Source organism: Vigna unguiculata, chromosome 10 (assembly GCF_004118075.2).
Source record: "Vigna unguiculata cultivar IT97K-499-35 chromosome 10, ASM411807v1, whole genome shotgun sequence".
Taxonomy (NCBI): Eukaryota; Viridiplantae; Streptophyta; class Magnoliopsida; order Fabales; family Fabaceae; genus Vigna; species Vigna unguiculata.
This window is the reverse complement of record NC_040288.1, coordinates 35,510,751-35,529,279: the sequence shown is the minus strand read 5'-3', so window position 1 is coordinate 35,529,279 and position 18,529 is coordinate 35,510,751. Positions and strand designations below refer to the sequence as shown.

General features: G+C 32.4%; 2 protein-coding genes, 1 long non-coding RNA gene and 1 other non-coding gene across 5 annotated transcripts; 2 read left to right on the top strand and 2 right to left on the bottom strand.

Annotated features, from left to right (window-relative positions):
- Positions 1 to 726: 726 nt before the first annotated feature.
- On the top strand, positions 727 to 2,302 carry LOC114165759 (sufE-like protein 1, chloroplastic/mitochondrial). Its single transcript, XM_028050329.1, has one exon. The coding sequence runs from the start codon at positions 900 to 902 to the stop codon at positions 1,968 to 1,970; it is 1,071 nt and encodes a 356-aa protein (XP_027906130.1). The 5' UTR covers positions 727 to 899; the 3' UTR covers positions 1,971 to 2,302.
- A 1,551-nt stretch (positions 2,303 to 3,853) lies between these two features.
- Positions 3,854 to 4,534, bottom strand: LOC114167426. The gene is made up of 2 exons (XR_003600224.1): positions 4,318 to 4,534; positions 3,854 to 4,075 (listed from the first exon to the last, which is right to left on the bottom strand). It is a non-coding gene; the product is annotated as an uncharacterized LOC114167426 (long non-coding RNA).
- Positions 3,917 to 4,067, bottom strand: LOC114168002. The gene has a single exon (XR_003600600.1). It is a non-coding gene; the product is annotated as a small nucleolar RNA snoR145 (small nucleolar RNA).
- Positions 4,535 to 5,979: 1,445 nt separating the features above from the next.
- On the top strand, positions 5,980 to 17,438 carry LOC114167146 (golgin candidate 3-like). 2 transcript variants are annotated; one of them, XM_028052122.1, is made up of 15 exons: positions 5,980 to 6,409; positions 7,889 to 7,987; positions 9,452 to 9,580; positions 10,678 to 10,833; positions 11,005 to 11,125; positions 11,228 to 11,292; positions 12,101 to 12,265; positions 12,393 to 12,506; positions 12,620 to 12,766; positions 13,734 to 14,030; positions 14,204 to 14,269; positions 15,161 to 15,363; positions 15,599 to 15,653; positions 16,207 to 16,392; positions 16,634 to 17,438. In XM_028052122.1, the coding sequence occupies exons 1-15, from the start codon at positions 6,185 to 6,187 to the stop codon at positions 17,057 to 17,059; spliced, it is 2,454 nt and encodes an 817-aa protein (XP_027907923.1). In that variant the 5' UTR covers positions 5,980 to 6,184; the 3' UTR covers positions 17,060 to 17,438. The 2 variants fall into 2 exon arrangements, with proteins under 2 accessions (XP_027907923.1, XP_027907924.1); XM_028052123.1 differs by lacking the exon at positions 5,980 to 6,409 and adding an exon at positions 7,501 to 7,653.
- Positions 17,439 to 18,529: the final 1,091 nt, after the last annotated feature.

Sequence of the window (18,529 nt, the reverse complement as noted above, 5' to 3'; positions counted from 1 at the left end):
TCTCACATCTTTTTCCGCATAAACTGAATTAGATATCAGAAATTGAACTTAAGCTCTTGTTCTTAACTTGTACATGGCAAATGCCCAAATGGCGATGAACCTGGCACAAATTCACAGGCTTGGGATCTCTTTTGGGACATTGCTATTGACATCTGAAATACTATTCAACTTTCCAAATTCTGGCTTTCAATTTTTATTTACAAAAGAACAATCAACAGCAACTGAGTGAACTCAAAATACATTGTAAAATAAAATAAAAATTGAAAAAAATGTAGCACGATGCTAATTTATTTTGAAAAGTTAACATACCAAACAAATTGTTGTTGCTGTGTTATTTTTAAATACCTAAAGTATGTTTTAGGTCGATGGTACTATTTACTAAATATCAGAAGGTAAATGCTACTTCTGTTTGTCCTTAATTTAAGACAAATATTATTTGAGTTAATCAGATCCATATACCAATGAAAATAACTAATTTACTTGGACTTCAAAAAAAATATTACCAAAATATTGAATTAACCTTTATTATTAATGACGTCTAAAATTTACTTTTCATTATTTAATACAGACACCAATACTTATAACATTTAATATGATAAATAAGAAAAATAAATATAAAATTGTATGGAAACTATAAAATGCCTTATAAATGCCAATAATCGTCTTAATATATATTTTTATGATTTTTATTAAATTTATAAATTTATAAATTTTCTTTAAGGGACTAACTAGCAAGACTGATCTAACTTCTCACATTGGTTGGGAGTTTCAAATAGTAACTTAGGGGGTGGTAATAGCATGACTGTATTCTTAAGCAAGGAAAAGCCTACACCAAAGAATGAATGAATGTCTCTGTCTCTCAGTTACATTCTGAATAGCTGCTACAATCTTCTTCAACCATGGCTTCCCATACGATTTCCTCATCCTCCTTTCGATTTGTCACAACCAGAATCCCTCTCTCCCTCTTCCGCAGAACCCCAACTCTGCTTCCTCCTCTAACAAAACCCCTCTTCTCTAAATCCATCACCTTCCAGAGACTTCCATCATTATCTCCACCGTCATCATCATCATCATCATCATCATCATCATCATCATCACCGTCACCGTCTTCCACATCCCTCCAACCCATCGAAGACCTCCCTCCGAAGCTCCAAGAAATCGTTCACCTTTTCCAATCCGTCCCCGAACCCAAGGCCAAATACGAACAACTCCTCTTCTATGGCAAAAACCTCAAACCCCTCGAACCCCACTTCAAAACCAACGAGAACAAGGTCCAAGGTTGCGTCTCGCAGGTCTGGGTCCGAGCCTACCTCGACCCCAACGGCCATGTCGTCTACGAAGCCGACTCCGACTCCGTCCTCACCAAAGGCCTCGCCGCGTTGCTCGTTCAGGGCCTCTCGGGTCGACCCGTCAGTGAAATCATTCGGGTCACACCCGATTTCGTCACGCTTTTAGGGTTGCAGCAGAGCCTAACCCCCTCGAGGAACAACGGCTTCTTGAACATGCTTAAATTGATGCAGAGAAAGGCGCTTATGCTGTTCGTGGAAGCTGAAAAGGGTGGCGAGTCCACTGAATTGAAGCCACCCGAGTCGAATTCTGATAGCATTGTTGAGAATTCTTCGAGGGGTGGAGAAAGTTCTGAACTTGGTGAGGGTGATGTTGGGTTGGATTCTGGGGGTGGTGTGGAATTGGGGGGGAGGGGGAAGAGGATAAGGGAGAAGTTGCAGAAGGAGCTTGAGCCTGTTGAGTTGGAGATTGAGGATGTGTCTTATCAGCATGCGGGGCATGCTGGGGTTAGAGGGAGTGATGGAGAAACGCATTTCAATGTTAAAGTTGTGTCTAAGGAGTTTGAAGGGAAGAGTTTGGTTAAGAGGCATAGGCTTATCTATGGCCTTCTGCAAGAGGAGTTGCAGACTGGACTCCATGCCTTGTCGATCGAGGCCAAGACACCAGCTGAAGTTGAAGGATGAGAGTTCATTAATCTGCAAGAAAGGTCAAGGTATGAGTTTTGTGTGATGAACCAGAACGGTGCTTTGCATTTGTTAGAAGGGTAGTTTCTGTTTGTTGAAAAGATGCCCTGATGAATGAAATTGTATGGATTTAGATTTGTTGAAGCTGAGGCTTTTATTCCAATAATGTAACAATTGTCATTTGAAAACAGATGAATGACAATGTGGCTTCTTGGCACAATTTGGATAATTGCTGTGTTGTATTCTCACCATTTTGTTTTCTGACCAAAGGCTGATATTGTATCATTATGAGCAGCAGTTCTCATTCTAGAATAGAGGACAATGTTTTCCCATTATGCTGTTATCAGTTGCAAATTTATAATTGGAAACAAAAATGAAATCATCACATCACTATTTCGAGGCATTTAGACCCTTTATGTGTATTTGCATGAATCATGATATAGTAAGACTTCATAAATTTCTGTTGATAAAAATATAATTTTTTCCATCATGTTCAGGGCAGAACTATAATTCTAGTAGTTTGAAGCTCTTAATTTTATGCTCTTTATATCCCCATTCCATGAATGGATAGTATGTGTATTTTAGTCTCGGTTAGTTCTTTTTTAACATTTGGAAATACATTTTTCTTTTATTTTAGAATAAGGTGCTTAACTCTGGCTGATCAATATTGTTTCTATCTTGTGCTAGTGAGAAAAATAAAATTAGATTGTGATGCTATTTGTAACTTGACATATATGGTGTATCATGAACAATGTACTGGCAATTGAACTCGATATTTGTAATGTATTCCATAATCGCTGGAATAATTTCTGGTATTTATAGAAATTGATTCAGAAAACTCTTCCTTGGGATGGTAAGAATTCACTGCAACTCTAAAAAGAGGAAACAATGATTCATAGGATAGGAACACAGTTATAAACGTTGTTCTGACCCACAAAAACTTGTTTAATGGTCCACATTTTTTTTAATATGTGTGTTTTTTTTCTTTACTCAGCAAATATCCGAAGTTTTATTCTTGAAATTTCATAAATAATTCAATTTGTATAAAAACAATATTTAATTTTAGCTCGAAAGATTTATAATATTCATTCATTTATTTCTTTTTTTAATGAATCAATATTATAAATTAAGTTTTTCTTGATTCAGAGCTTTTAATTTATTTACATTACAATATATAATATATATACAAGGCTTTATGAACTTAATTACAGAGTAGTATTATTTTATTTTTGTTTATGGATTTATTTTTAACTTAGTTATTTTACCAATAATGATATTTCAGAATTTGAACTATAGAACTTTATCTGTTTTTTCAAATTTTAGTGCACTTTAGGTCAGTCAATGATCCAACGGTCTTATTAAGTTACTGGATCATTTAAGACATTAAGGTTAAGTTACTGGATCATTTAAGACATTAAGGTTTCAATTTGTACAATTTGTACAAGTTTACCTGCTTAAAAAATTGATCAAAATGTCTGTGTTTTGAAATAAAGAGTAGAGTAAGTCTCATTTGCTGCATTATCATGATATCTTGGTTCATCTTCTATATCTGCAGAAGTTTTTCACGAATTTAGTTTCATCCTACTCTGAATTGCATAAGGCTTTCAAATCAATAATTGTGTCTATCGTACAGACTCTATCTGTATTTAGAGTCCTATGAATGCCAAGTCTTTATTCGAAATCTTTTTCTTTCTGTAAGAAAATTTTACATAAAAAGTTTAATATGGACAATCTACTTACTTTTTCTCCTCAACTCTTATACGTTGTTATCTGTCATAGACATAGACATGTTTCACGTAGAGTTTAACCTGAGGATTTCGGTTAAACTTTTGATAGATTTGCTGTGATATAAAAGGTAATATACTTCCTCTTGTAGAAAAAAATGAAAAAAATAATGGAGTGAATTATTTTTATGCAAAACACACGATTTATTTTAAAGAAAAATATAAGATATAGCCGAAGGTTCAAGACGCACCAAAATTGAAGAAAATTTGGGCATCCTACGATTCGGCGAATAGCTATGCGAAGGAAATCGAATTTGATTGTTAGAGAGGCCTCAACAACAAGAGTAATCGCCCCCTGCTGGGACCTTCGCATTCCTAATACTAGCAAAAACAATAATAATGTAAGAAAATCATCACCAGAAGTGAATCCAATCGAAATGCCGGAACACTTTCAGAGTTGAGATGAGATCTGGATTCAATCTCCGAAGGCAAACTTGAAAAAAAACGCACCGACTTAAAGCGTTTCCTCCATAGGAACCTTCGATTCCGTTCTCAATGCAAATATACGAATTCTTTAATAAAGGAAAAAAAAAAGCGCGATATGATGCTCAGTGAATACGAACCATAAGGGCGAAACGTATCATGTTGCGGAGCGAGCCACAATCGATGATTATTTCCCTGTTTCTCTTCATTGCATCGTATTTTCTAAGCGAAACGAATTGAAAAGATGACAAATTAACCAAAAACCAAAATTCCAGAGAAGATAGATGATGAATAGATTGCGGCGCCTGCAACCCTAAATTTTGCTCCGAATTACCGCCACAGCTGCATTGTAGCTCATTTTATAGAGAGAGTTTTGGTCTGAAACCCAAACCCACAGTGCCATACTTTTCAATATTTTAATTTTTTATTCCGAAAAATATATTGGGCTGGTTTTGCTTGGCCCAGGAAGGGTTCTGTTCTGCTTCACGTAGCAGTGGTGAGTGAGAATTTAGGTCATAACTCGATTATTTCAAACCCTTGAATTTTCTCAAATGATATTTACTCTCGTGTATTTTTCAATATTATTGGTAGGGGTGTAAGTATAATACTTTTAAAACTTAAGATATGCTTATGATAATGTAATGTCTCCAAAATAAATGAAAAATTTGAAATTCCTAAACCTTAAAATACGTTAATCTAATTTACTTGTTAATTATTATTACTTTTGTTATTTTCCTTACTTTACATAAAATAAATAAATAAGAAATTTAATAAATTATGAAAGTATTATTTAATTAATTTTAATTAACATTTATTTTAAAAATATTCTTAACATTATGTTATCTATGTGAATATCGTTCTCTATAAATCAACATCAAACCTTTTCTCTCTATTTATAAATTAAAGTTATCGCAAATTTATAGAATTGTAAAGATTTATAAGATTATACGGATATAAATATAAGTATATAATTTATTATTGAAGGGTTTTAAAAATAAATCAGGTTAAAAAAAAAAACATACGTGAAAAATGGAAAAATTAAGAGAAATATTCACTAAATAATGTACGGTATTTTATAACTCATCATTTCAAATACACTTTAATGACTATTGAAAACAATTTATTCAAAATAATTCGATAAAAGGTTTCTTTGATATTTTTGTAGTTTGTAATAGTTTAAATTTAATTACATTCTGTATTGTTGATTTTTTTTTAGACAAATTCTTCTATTATTTAAATTTTTGTATATGGACAACGAAATACTAAATGCAATTTATTCTTTCATGACAATTCTTTAATTTCTCATCAAATCTATTAAAGTGATTCAGTATTTATACTATTATATAAAGTATTATATAATTTTTTTTTGTGTTTATATTTATTGTCAATTTTACGTTTGAAGTTTATATTGTACTATAAAAATAATCTATCACATCAAACTATCAATTTAAAGATTATGAATTCTTATTTAATAAATAAAAATAAATTTAATCAACTTTCTATGACTAATTTTTTTTAAAATTGTTAGAAATAATATTTTGTTTAATAAATAGAATATCTATCCATAAAAAATTCTTTATATTGAATTTTTATTAATTGAATCAAACTTTGTATCCAATTTAATATAATTCTAAATAAAATCTATTGGAACTGGATACCAGAGAGAAGGTAAGAGTAAAACATGTACATTAATAGTGATTGTAACAGCTCTACACGTATAGCAGAACGTGACGTAAAACAAAACGTGACCTAAAATAAAATATTACAATAAATAACTCTTCCTACAAAAAAATAAAAATAAAAAATTATGAGAATTAGGAGTTCTTCTTCCCCCATCTGAGATCTACCAGCAATTGTACATTGCGGTGCCTACTTTCACAGATTCAGTCTCTCTCTCATTTCCCCCAAATCCATAAATGAAGAACTAGAAAAATTCAATTGCATCTTTATAAATTCATTTTCATTCGTCACTGCAATTTTCGGGGGATACGTTTGGGATTTTGAATCATGTGGGGCACCATTGCCAATTTCAAGGAAAACCTCAACAAGATCGCGCTCGATGTTCATGACGACGACGACGACGAAATTCTCCGTGAGTACGGTACCGGCATCAGTGCCAACGGCGACAACTCCGCCGTCTCCGGTCGCCGGAGTTCGTACGGTTCCGCCAGTTCCAAATCGGGAATTGGGTCGCCGCTCGCCAACGGCATCGATCATGCCTCTCTTCCTGAGGTCATTCTTTATCTCTGTTTCTCTCTTAAAGATGCGTTGCGTTGTGAATCTTTAAGCTTCTTGAGAATTTAATAAGCGCGTATCTGGTTCTGCAATGAAGTAGGTTTTGGGTTTTAGTTTTGGACAAAAGTTAGATGAACTTTCTTAGAAGTTTGAGTTGTTCTTTAATCGGAAGTGAAGTTTAACCTAGGTAATTGCGTAAACTTTTATAATGCAAACTTTTGTTACAAATATTATCAATGCGAAATTCCAATTGTCTGAGAACGAGATAATTAACATCTAAAGAACTGTATACCAGATTAGTTCATATAATGTTATTTTATAGGAAAAATAAAAGAAAAAAAATTAAGCAAGTTGGATATGGGAAATTATTGTGTTGTTCAAGATTACCACTGTCCTAGTTGATTTCCGCTCAACAAATAGCAGCTGAGTTTAATTAATTCTCTCTCGGAAATTTAAAAATTCAAGTACATGTCACAGGAATATTGGTCGGAATCATCTACTCATGGTGGTTCCGTACTATACATCTCATTGGCTATATTTGTTCCTGATCAGGAAAATTAGTCTTTGGGTACTTGGATATTAATTTCTTCAGTAATCAACCATTTTATATGAATATTTTGGGACTAATTTGATGACTAAAAGCAAAATCAAGAACTGTGAATGTAATTTCATCCTCTAAGAAATAAGAACTAACATAATGGACACTGTATTTTCAAGGAATGATTTTGACTATTCAGTCATCAAATGTTTCAAAATAGCATGTCTGTATTTGCGTTGAAATTGCAGCGGCGTGCTTTTAAATATCCCTTCTCCACATAAGTAACATAGGGGATACTTTTGCAAATGTATGTTTGAGGCAACTGAATGGTAATGCAAAAGTGCATTATGAAACTAACTTGAGTTTACATAATGCTTTTTTATCTAGTTTCGTGTACCTCAAAGATATAAAGATTCCCTTAGTTTACTATATTTTTAAAAAATATTCTTTTTTGTTTTTCCAACTTATAGGAAGTTACTGAGATTTTTCTATTTCTTCATAACATCAATACTTGCCATTATTTCACACAGGCATTAGTAGGTCAGGAATGGGTTTGACTCTCCCACTCTTGCTATGACTAGGGCGGGGGAGAAACTTGAAGTCAATCAAATCGGGTTATACATCAAAGTTGTGTTGGATGTTAGAAAAGTGGGGAAACCCGAATCCAATCAAAACAGGATTTTGTCATCAAAGTCGGGTTGTGGTTAGAACCTACTGGTTAAGATTTAATTGTTATGCTTACTTTTCACGAAATTTAGTAGGTTAATTAGTGAAAATGTGCTTTCAATGCTTGAAATTGTAGTGGCTAAATATGTGAATGTTTATAACTTCTTTTGCCCCTTGAATCCAGTTACTTTAGAAGTGGATGGTTGAATAAGATGCCATTTTATAATCTGAAAGGAAAGATGTAATTTTATTATTTGCTGTACTATTTGTAGATAGAACAGTACAAAGCAGAAATCAAGAAGCTTCAAGCATCTGAGGCAGAGATTAAAGCATTATCAGTTAATTATGCTGCTCTGTTAAAAGAAAAAGAGGTACGATAATTACTTTCTGGAATATATGTAATTAATTTACATTTAATCTGTAGATTTTTGTTTTCATTAGTTCACTTGAAGCTACATAATTGTGCACTCGGGCTCTGTTGAGTTGAGACAATTTTTTAATACTGGAACTTTTTGGGTTTATTCTGTTTAACTGGGGTATCTTCCATACGTTTTGAAGAACTATTGTTGGTTTTATGCAACTTAGGGTGTTTTAAATTGATCGGTTATTAAATGATTAATGTGGTCTCACCCAAACGATTAAACTTTTGGGCCATGAGACCTAGGTACATAATATGATATGGATACAAGGAATTTTTAAAAATTAAAAACATGATATGGTCTAGATAAATTAGCAAAACGGTTATATATGTATATGTCATGAATAGCATATTCTTTGAGCAACATTCATATTACCAATTGCTCATTAATAGATAAATATATCAATAGTCAATAAATGATTACATTTTGCCAAAAAAGATACTCGTGGTCCTGACAAATAAGCATAGTTACATACATTTCCTTCACCCATATTATCATAATATATTTCTTTTACTATGTGTCAGCAAAAATATACGATTTCCCTACCCAAGTTAGAGTGTCATTGATCCAAAAGAAGTTTTGGCTCTATAGAATAAATACATAGTGATTAGGAAGATAGATAACAAGCTCTTTTCATTTGGAAGAGAAATGCTCCTTTAGAACAATAAATATTATTGGCTGCCTTATAAGAATAAAAACCACATTTTTTACAGAGCTGAGTGCCTAGTTGTATCTTATCTAGGCAGTAAGGGAGCCATATCTGAGAGTTTATTTAAAAATAAATAAAAATTAATGGATACTTTATGGATAGTATGTGGATATATGTGATATATCAAACGCATATCAGTATTGTATATGTTTCAGACATTGATATTTTTTTATGTTTGGAGTATCAGGGCTTCATAGATTTTTAGATAGATGGTTTATGACATAGTATTAGATCTTCCATAACCATGTGATCTAGAGTTCAATTCTTGCTGCACTATTCTTGTATACAAAAGTTAATTTTTTTCCGGGGTGGGCTTGTGCATTTTTCATGCCTCAAGATCATAGGTGAGAAGGTGTGCTATATATGAAATCATGCATATCTATTCATTCAATTGCTTAAGCTTTTGGAATACTTGATTCATAACCCAAATCTTTAAACTGTTCTTATCTCGGGTCATTTGAAAATACACACACACACATATTCTTGATTTTGTCCTTTTAAAGTAAAGCTTTGATCCTTTCCCCCTTCCCCCAAAAGAAGAGGACTTTCTAATTTTCTTGATTACATAATAGAATGTAACTGCATTACATGGAATCTTACATAAAAGTTTCATCAATATAATCACCTATCAATTTATCTACTATTAATTCATTGTTTGCACCTGTGGCCTTTGTTAAAATTAACCATCCCCATGATTTCCTTTTCAGGATCACATTGTTAAATTGAATAAAGAAAATGGCTCATTAAAGCAGAATTTGGAGGCTACAAATACTGCTCTGCGTGTCTCCAGAATTGAAGGTTCTGGAGTATCTTCAAATGGAACTTATACAGTCAAGGTATGTCAACCTGTTCTGGAGGTCCTTCATTAAATTTGGTTTTTGGCATCTGTTCTTGTGAAACTTAATTAGCAATGAGGATGTTTTACTTGCAGTGCCATTTGCATTCTCATATTGCAGTTAAGTTTGGTTTTTGGGCCTTGAATCTAAGTAAGCCTATTAAAATGCTGCAAACCTATTGTGAACATACTTTTTTTAATGACTAGTTGTGGATAGAACTATGAGTGGGCAACCGGGTATATGTCATTACCATATGAAAATGCTTGTGTCGACCAAAAGAAGTTATTTTTGTTTGTTTTATAGGTTTTCACACACCAGCCTTAATTTTATATTTGAGATAAGGTCTTTCGTTTACTATTTAATGGGGACCAAGCTTAGCTGAAAGCCTTGCAACTGCTTTTTTCTTAGGTTGTTTACAGCACATTTTGGTAGGGAAAGATGGGAAAATGACTATGTTTTCTTTTTGTGCCTCAGTTTAAAGTTTGGATTTCCATCAAGGATTTACCCTTATAAGAATCAGATAGGATTTTCTTAGGGAATTTTTTTTCCTTTTTCCTTAAATACAGAAAACAAGGTATTAGAAAGCTCTTTTGTAGTTATGGGTTCTCTGTATTTTTTAAGCTGTTTTATATAAGTCGGTGCATTTGTTAATAGCCATTCAAAAAGTAATTTTAAGTGTTAAAAATACTTTTGGAGAGGGACTAATGAAAATACAAATATTCTATTATGAAAGTACTTTTAGAACAGGACTAATGAAAATACAAATATTCTATTATTTGTCAACTTATAGGATTAGATCAATGCAAGTAATGAGTGATTTGAAATAAATACCTGGTCAAACATTTATCATTCATTTGGAAGAATACAAATTTCTTTGTTTTTTATACTTTTCTTGTTTTAGGTTATCTAGTGTGGGTTGGTGGGACTCGTAGACCTATCTGGTGTTCTAGATGGTGATCATTAAGCTTGTGATATGTGCTTTGTTCCATCCTAAGTATGGGAATACTGTTATGTTGTAATGTGGCTAATAGTATTTGGTTATGTGGCTTTGATCTTAATAGATAACTAAGGATTCATGTTGACTACTTTTTGTGCAGGGAAGTAGAGATCAATCACCCAATCGACAGAACAAGTTGAACTTGCAACGTAAAAGTCGTAATGCCATAAACAATGGAACTGTGTCTACTTTGAAATCTGATGCTATTCAAAGTGAGATGGAATTCAGACATTCAAATTTACAAGGAAATTCTAAGGTAATGATATGTTTAATTTCGGGTTATTCTTAGTCTATAATTTGGTTTCTCTGTCTTTATAATACAAACACCCATATTTTTCGTGATAGTTTTGATGTATAAGATTTGATAGCTTTGTATTTTACTTTAGTGATGAGTGAATTTGACAACAGATGTATGAATGCCTTCTAGGAGCTTGCGGTTGATGGAAATACCACAGTAGCTGTACAACATTCCCCAGATATCCAGAGGTTGAAGTTAGAACTAGAGCAAGAACGTGATCAATCGGCAAAGATTCAGCTCAAATTTCAAGGTATTTTTGTTATGCTTTTGGAATGTCTAAATTGTATCTGGGCATATAAGTAGAAGTGGCATAAGTTCCTAACATACATTCTTATTCTTTCTTTAATGTCAGAGGAACAGAGATTAAGCAAGTCTTTTCAAGAGGAGCTTAAAATGTTAAAGTTGGAAAGGGACAAAGTGAGTTATATTAAGTAGATATATGAATTTTCATGATCTTGGCTGCATCATATTTACCTGGTCACACTTAAGAGAGAACCATCTATGTCAGAAGTTTGTTGGGATAACAAACTGATTATGTTTAATATAATTTGATGGAATTGATTTCAAACTTTACAACAGATTTGGGAGATGAAGCAAATGATGTATGCATGAAATGACTGTTACATTTCATTATTGTATATCTTGGGGCACTTTTTGTGATTGATATTTTTGTCATTGTGTTGTTGCTATCAATTTTTTCCTTTCACTTACTAGACATGCTCTGAAGTTAAGTTAGAGAACTCAAATTTAAAAGCACCTCAATAAATTGTTTTAGCCTTTTAGAAATGCCTTTGCAAATTGGGCTTTCATATTGTTATACTGTTAAAAGATCCAGTGAACTAACTCACCAATTATTGGTCTATATATGTTTTAAAAGAAATCTCCAGTATTTAAATCGGCTTTTGATCAACACAAATTGAGATTTAATAGCAAACTATCAATAGAAGGACCAAAGGCATAAATAAATCTTCTTTCTACCACAAAAGATAATAAATGGTCGTGCTGTTATTAATTCAGATGACAACCCAAATTGAAAGTTTCTGTCTTTCTCTTTGAATAGAAAATAAAATTGGGATAAACTAAAAGAGAACAGGATAGCTTTTACCAATTTTTCAAAATCTTTTTATTATTTCTTTCGTTGAATCATTGATAAACTTTTGCATTGTCGTGGGCTAGGTTATAAAGCTTTTGGTTATCTAACTAGTAATATGTTATTGCTTTGAAGAAATCAATGGAGGTGAACAAAATACACAACGAGTTGAATGAAAAAGTATCAGAAATAAAGCATCTACAATTAGAGTTGACAAAACGAGAAAATGAAGCAGGGGTGGCTGTGGATAGCTTAAAAAGACTTATCGAAACTTTAGAGAAGGAAAACACTACTCTTAAGGTTTGTATATTTATGCTTTACCATATTTGACTGCACGCAGGTTGCTACTATTTTTTTGCTCAAAAATTGATAATGATGATTTTTGTACTGAAACACACCAATATGATCCTATTCCCCTTGTTATTAGATGGAAAAAAATGAAATTGAGGCTGCTCTTGAAAATAGCAGGAAGTCTTTCACAGATAAAATGATGCGTGATGCTTCACATACTGAGGAAAAAGATTCAAGCAGTGCCAGTGATGTGAGCCAAAACTTCATAGCAATATGCATTTTACATGTTATGCATTCATATCCTTACTAATCTAATCATTTTCTTTTCATTTTGGGGATTGGGCAATTGGTTTTTGGTAATAGATACCAGATCACTCCAAAAGTTTTCCCGAAAAGGAAGAAATGGAAAGATCATTACACAAGCTAAGCAAAGATTTGAATGAAGCACAGCGGGACAGGGACAAAGCAGTACACGAATTGAACCGTCTCAAACAACATTTACTGGAAAAGGTTTCGTTCTTTTTTACTTTAATCTCTTTCTTCATTTATATTTTCAATCGTGGAACCAATGACAAGTAAGCATGACATTCAAGAGTCAAATAATGGTTCTTTTGCATATCTTATTAATTATATTATATATTTGTAAGATATATTTTTCCTGTGTTAAATTTGACCTAGCTTGTACCATTGCCAACTGACCAAACACCTTTGACTATATAGTTTACTTCAGTGTTAGAAACTGAATCAAAAACACTCCTAGGTGGCGTATTGTCCCCTCAGTGACAGTGTACGATAAAGACTGAGACTATAAATTATAATATTCAGTGTGTGAGAGACTTGGTATTCTCCAGCACTTCTACTTTTCCTGCATCTATGTTCCGCCTGTTTCCTTTCTTATATCCATACATGTCAGCTTTCCCTCCTGACTCCCCTCGGTTGCCTTACTGGAAATGTTGCAAAAATCACTCAATCTCCATTTCTTCTCATGCAATCTATTAAGTTAATTTGTCATTCAATTCTCCCAATTACTCCTCTTCACTCTTTTTAATGGCGAACCTTAAGAGTATGGTGTTTCTTCAACATACATCGAATGAGACACATTTATTGTATCTATATTGACCCATGTTAATTGGTGATGTCTGATTGATCTTTCAACATTTCTTTTCAGTAATAATATGCAGTACGAAATATATTTTAAGTGGTCCTATAGACAACTAAACCATGCAAACATATGCATTTGCAATGATACTTGTTTAACTACATTTTCCTAATAAAATGAGCTTTGGTCATGAGTAGTTGCTTTCATTGTGTACTTTAGTTTGATTTGTTGGCCTACTATTTTGCTATCTACTGAACTATTACCTTTTTTTCTCCATAACCTGAGCATTAATGATATAATCTTACATTTTTCCTGGACAGATTTACTATATCCATATTTCTCTGACATCAATGTTGTTCTCCTTACTGATTTATCTAGGCAGCTGAGGAATCAGACAAAATGGATGAAGACAGCAAAATCATCGAAGAGCTACGTGATAGCAATACTTATTTAGCAGCTCAAGTATCACATCTTGAGAGAACTCTAAAGCAAGCACTTGCAAGTCAAGAGGAACTGAAGATGGCTAACAATAGTGAAATTCTCAAGTCTAGAGAAGCCATTAATGACCTGAACAAGAAGCTTACAAACTGTATGAGCACTATAGATGCTAAAAATATTGAACTTTTAAATCTTCAGACAGCTCTAGGGCAGTACTATGCTGAAATTGAAGCCAAGGTACAAAACACATCAGTGCATCTTTTTTTATTGTTCATAAATTGCAGACATTAGTTGGGTTGAAAAAACTTGCTCACTTTCATTTTCTTGGTACAGTTCCTTATATTTTAAATTTATGTGCTTGTGTCTACAGTTTTGACTTACCTTTCATGAACTATATTCTTATTCCTTAGGAGCATTTAGAAAGGGAGTTGGTTCATGCAAGAGAGGAAATAGCCAAGCTTTCTCAACTTTTGAAAGTAAGACTCTTTCTGTCTCTAAATATCTGAATGTGCTCTTGTTACTACTTTGGGAAACAAACTGTATAGAACTATTTGAGGGAAAAGAAAATTGGCTTATATGATTTAGTAGTTTGAACTGCAACTAACCTAACTACATTGCCTACTCAGCATAACTGACTCTGGTATCCGTTTCAGTTTATAGGTTACCGGTGCACACTTTTAATAAATAATATTTAGTGCATACTCCAATTAGTATCATTAGAAAACATATAATCAACATATTTAGAAGAGAACTATTACATAATATTAATTCATTGCAAAATAAATCAAGAAAGACATAAAATTATATCAAGTATAACCTGAAGTGTAAAATGTTAAGTTTATAATTGTATGACTTAAGTTTGTGTCATTTACTTTTAAGAGTTCTTAGATACACTTTTTAAAGTTTAGTATTCACGAGTTACTTTAGTTATTTTAGTATGTCAATTGATTTTCTGAAAGATATAGGATGTTACAAAGTTGTTTTAGAAAAAAACATGTTTCCGTTTTCAGTCTGTTTTTTAGTTTTTAAATTCTTTGTTTGATTAATAATCATTCCAAATTAATCATCTAAGTGGTTAGATTAATTCAATTTTCTGTGTTATTGTCATCATCATATGTAGCAACATCCCTTAGGGGTGTTGTGGAAGTCATTATTACGAAAAACATTATTAATCTACTAAATAAAAGTTTTGGAAAGCAAAAAAGTATAAAAAAAAAAATTTCTTCACTCTATTTATGCATTTGATCTTATCTTGCATTGTTCCCAAAAAATTTACTCGAGTATATTTGTCTTGTTAGATAATAAATTAACTTGTTGGCTTTCCTGATTTAATAAGTTGTAGATCTAATGGTTACTGTTGTTACCAGGAAGCCGATCACAGAGCAGAAGTTTCAAGGAATGAAAGAGAAGAAATTTTAGCCAAGCTTTCACAATCTGAGAAGGGGCAAACTGAATGGAGAAGTAGAGTAAGCAAGCTTGAGGATGATAATGCCAAATTGAGGAAAGTTCTTGAGCAGAGTATGACACAGTTGAATAGAATGTCAGTAGATTCGGATTATCTTGTTGACAGGTTAGCCTGTTTGTGTTCTTAGTATGTTTTTCTTCCATCATTTGCTCGACCATGTGATTTCTTTGTAAATTGATGAATATCCTGGAAAGTGCATTTATCTACTCTCTTTATTTCCTTATAAGGTTATTTTTGGAATCTTCTAAGTAAGGATTTTGGCTGAATTTAGACTTGGAATAATTTTTTTATTATGCGTGATAGTGAACTTTCATACTAATCTAAATTAAATTTGTTGCAGGCGCATTGTGATAAAATTACTTGTAACTTATTTTCAGAGAAATCACAGCAGAGAGGTATGAAAATGTTATTGTTTTTGTTTTTTTAAATGCGTTGTGCAGGACTGGGTCTGAAACGAAACCCAACAATATCCTTTATCATACAAAAAATTGTTATAATTCATGTTGCATGTGTATGGTTGCCATTTGGGGGCGGCAGAGAGCACAAATACTTGTACTCAGATTTAGTACAGCAAATTTCTGATATATGGCTAGCATTTTAAAACTCCCATGACTTGGTTTAACTGAAATCAGGGGAAATAATAACATTTTTTCTTATAGAGGAGTTGAAAAAAGCTTTTTTCCCTTGGAATAAACTAAACCAAACATGCACAAGAAATACACGAGGTGGTATGTGAGAAAAATGATTAGCCACATGAATGAATGCAACATTGGTTCATGTTTTAACCTGGGTATGAAAGGGAAATGGTATGGTATTATATTCTTCACATGCATTTGTTTACTTGCAGCTTATGTTTGCTTTCCGTAACTTGTACTGCTGATGTTGGCTGTGTTATTTTATCTGATCTGTGGGATGTCTTGTGCTTACTGTTTGATACATTGGGAACAGGTTTTGGATCTTATGGTTCGCATGCTAGGATTTTCTGAAGAGGATAAACAAAGGATTGGTGGTGCTCAACAAGGTGCGGGTAAAGGTGTTGTTCGCGGAGTTCTAGGGCTGCCTGGCCGCCTGGTTGGAGGCATCCTGGGAGGAAATTCGACTGAATCAGCAGCTAATGCGGGATCTGATAACCAGGTGATTTCTTCTTATCTCTTATAACTTCTTCTCCAATGTTACATTTGGCTGTTTTTCAATAGAACAGATAACCACTGATGAGAAAATTGAGGAAATAGATTTATGTAATTCTAGTTGAGTTGATCAGTATGGTACTTTATAAAATTAACCAATGAATTTTTCCCGACTGAACCATGTTTAATCAACCTTGTGCATTAGAAAATTGAGTTGAATTTAAGTCCTATTATGTTTTCTCGTGCAGTCATTTGCAGATCTGTGGGTTGATTTTCTTCTCAAGGAAACGGAAGAAAGAGAAAAGAGAGAATCTTCAGGAAATTCAGGTAAATCCACGGAAGATCCTTCCAATAAAAGTCCAAATACTATGTCTGCCACTCCACCATTTTCCAACAAAACCCCAAATACTATTTCTGCCACTTCACCATTTTCCAATAAAAGTCCAAATACTGTTTCTGCTACTCCACTCTTTTCGAATCGGACGTTTGATGCTGGAAAAACATCACCTTTTCAAACTACTCCAATTAATAAAAATGTCAGTCCTCCTCCCCCTCGTGTTTATTTTCAGCGCTCTGAACATTTTGATTCTGAGTTCTCAACAGTTCCTCTTACGTCATCCGATGCTACAACTTCTACTTCTACTTCTAGTTCTAATCTGCTTCCAAGATACTAAGTATACATTGGAGTCCGTCATTAAACAAAGGTATATATCATTGTTTGTTAAATTATAGGCATGCGATATTGTTCAATTAATTCTTTCACATTTAAAATGAGTGTCTCTTTTTCAATTAAGAGGGTACGGGGAACTTCTAAGTATTTTTACTTTCTATTGCCAATTTTGGAAGATGTAGATGTCATGTAATATCGGTCCCATTTGTTTAATGTATATAAAACACAGTTCTATACTTGAAACCAGTGCGCAGCTATAATGTATTTTCTATTTTGTGATCCATACTTAAATGTTCTATTATGTGATATTTTGTAGTCATCATAATGTTATAACTTTTTGTTACGAAAATAGTGTAGTGAGCTTGAATATTTTATACACTCTTCATTGACGAAAATTATTGTGGCCTTATTTGGTATCAAATGCTGTGGTTGGGAAAAGCAATGGCGGGATATGCTGTATTGAAAATGGTTTCAATATAGCCACATAAATTTTCCATTCGTCTGCTATACTCAATTCTCTAGTCTCTAGACATTAGTTTCACTTCTTTGTTATCATGAAATCATTCCAAAGAATTCAGAATTGATGAGATTTTAGTTATTACTTACACTGACTTTTTACACAATCATATATTCCACTAATTTTTCGTACATTTAAGTTAACACTTCACAGTAATTTTCCATATATACATTGTTTATCTATTAAGATAATTTATTGCCTTAATTATTTGAAAGAATGGCCTTTTAAAATGTGATTATAAAGAAATGTATTTAGTTATCTATATTAATGAATAAAAACGAACACAATAAAATAAGAGCAATTAAATATTTGGCAGCTTTCTATTTAAAATTTAATAAGTTTATTTACTATTTTTTTTCATTTTAATATATTTTCCCCAATGACGTAAAGGTTTTTTAGCTGTCCCACTGTAAATTTCTGTTTGCAAGCTTTTTCCTTTATCGACTACACAATCGTAATTTAATTGTATGTAGCAGAAACAATTTAGCTTACAACATTTATAAAATAAAAATAAAATGTAATCAAGTATTACATGAAATCATTGCTAAATTGTAAATAACTTTAAAATTACGTTAATATGTATGCTAATTTGTGATATTGAAATGATTTATAAAACTATATGCAAAAATTTGCTATTTTTTTAGATGATGGAAAATTTGAAAATATTCATAATTTTATCAAACAAAATTGTAAAACATCTAGGACAAAATAAAAACTTTGTTTTAAAAGGATTGCAATTTTATTTTTAACAAGAATTATAAATTAATTAATGTTTATAGTTTTCAATTAAATGTTACCTAAATTGTTTTAAATTTCTTCCAGATAAATTACATCAATATTTATATTTTAATAAATAAAATAACATTTTTATTGAGATGAGAAACATTTTAATTAATGACTGTCATTATTAACTTATACACCAACTAAATAAACATGATAGTTGATTCTCTATAAAAG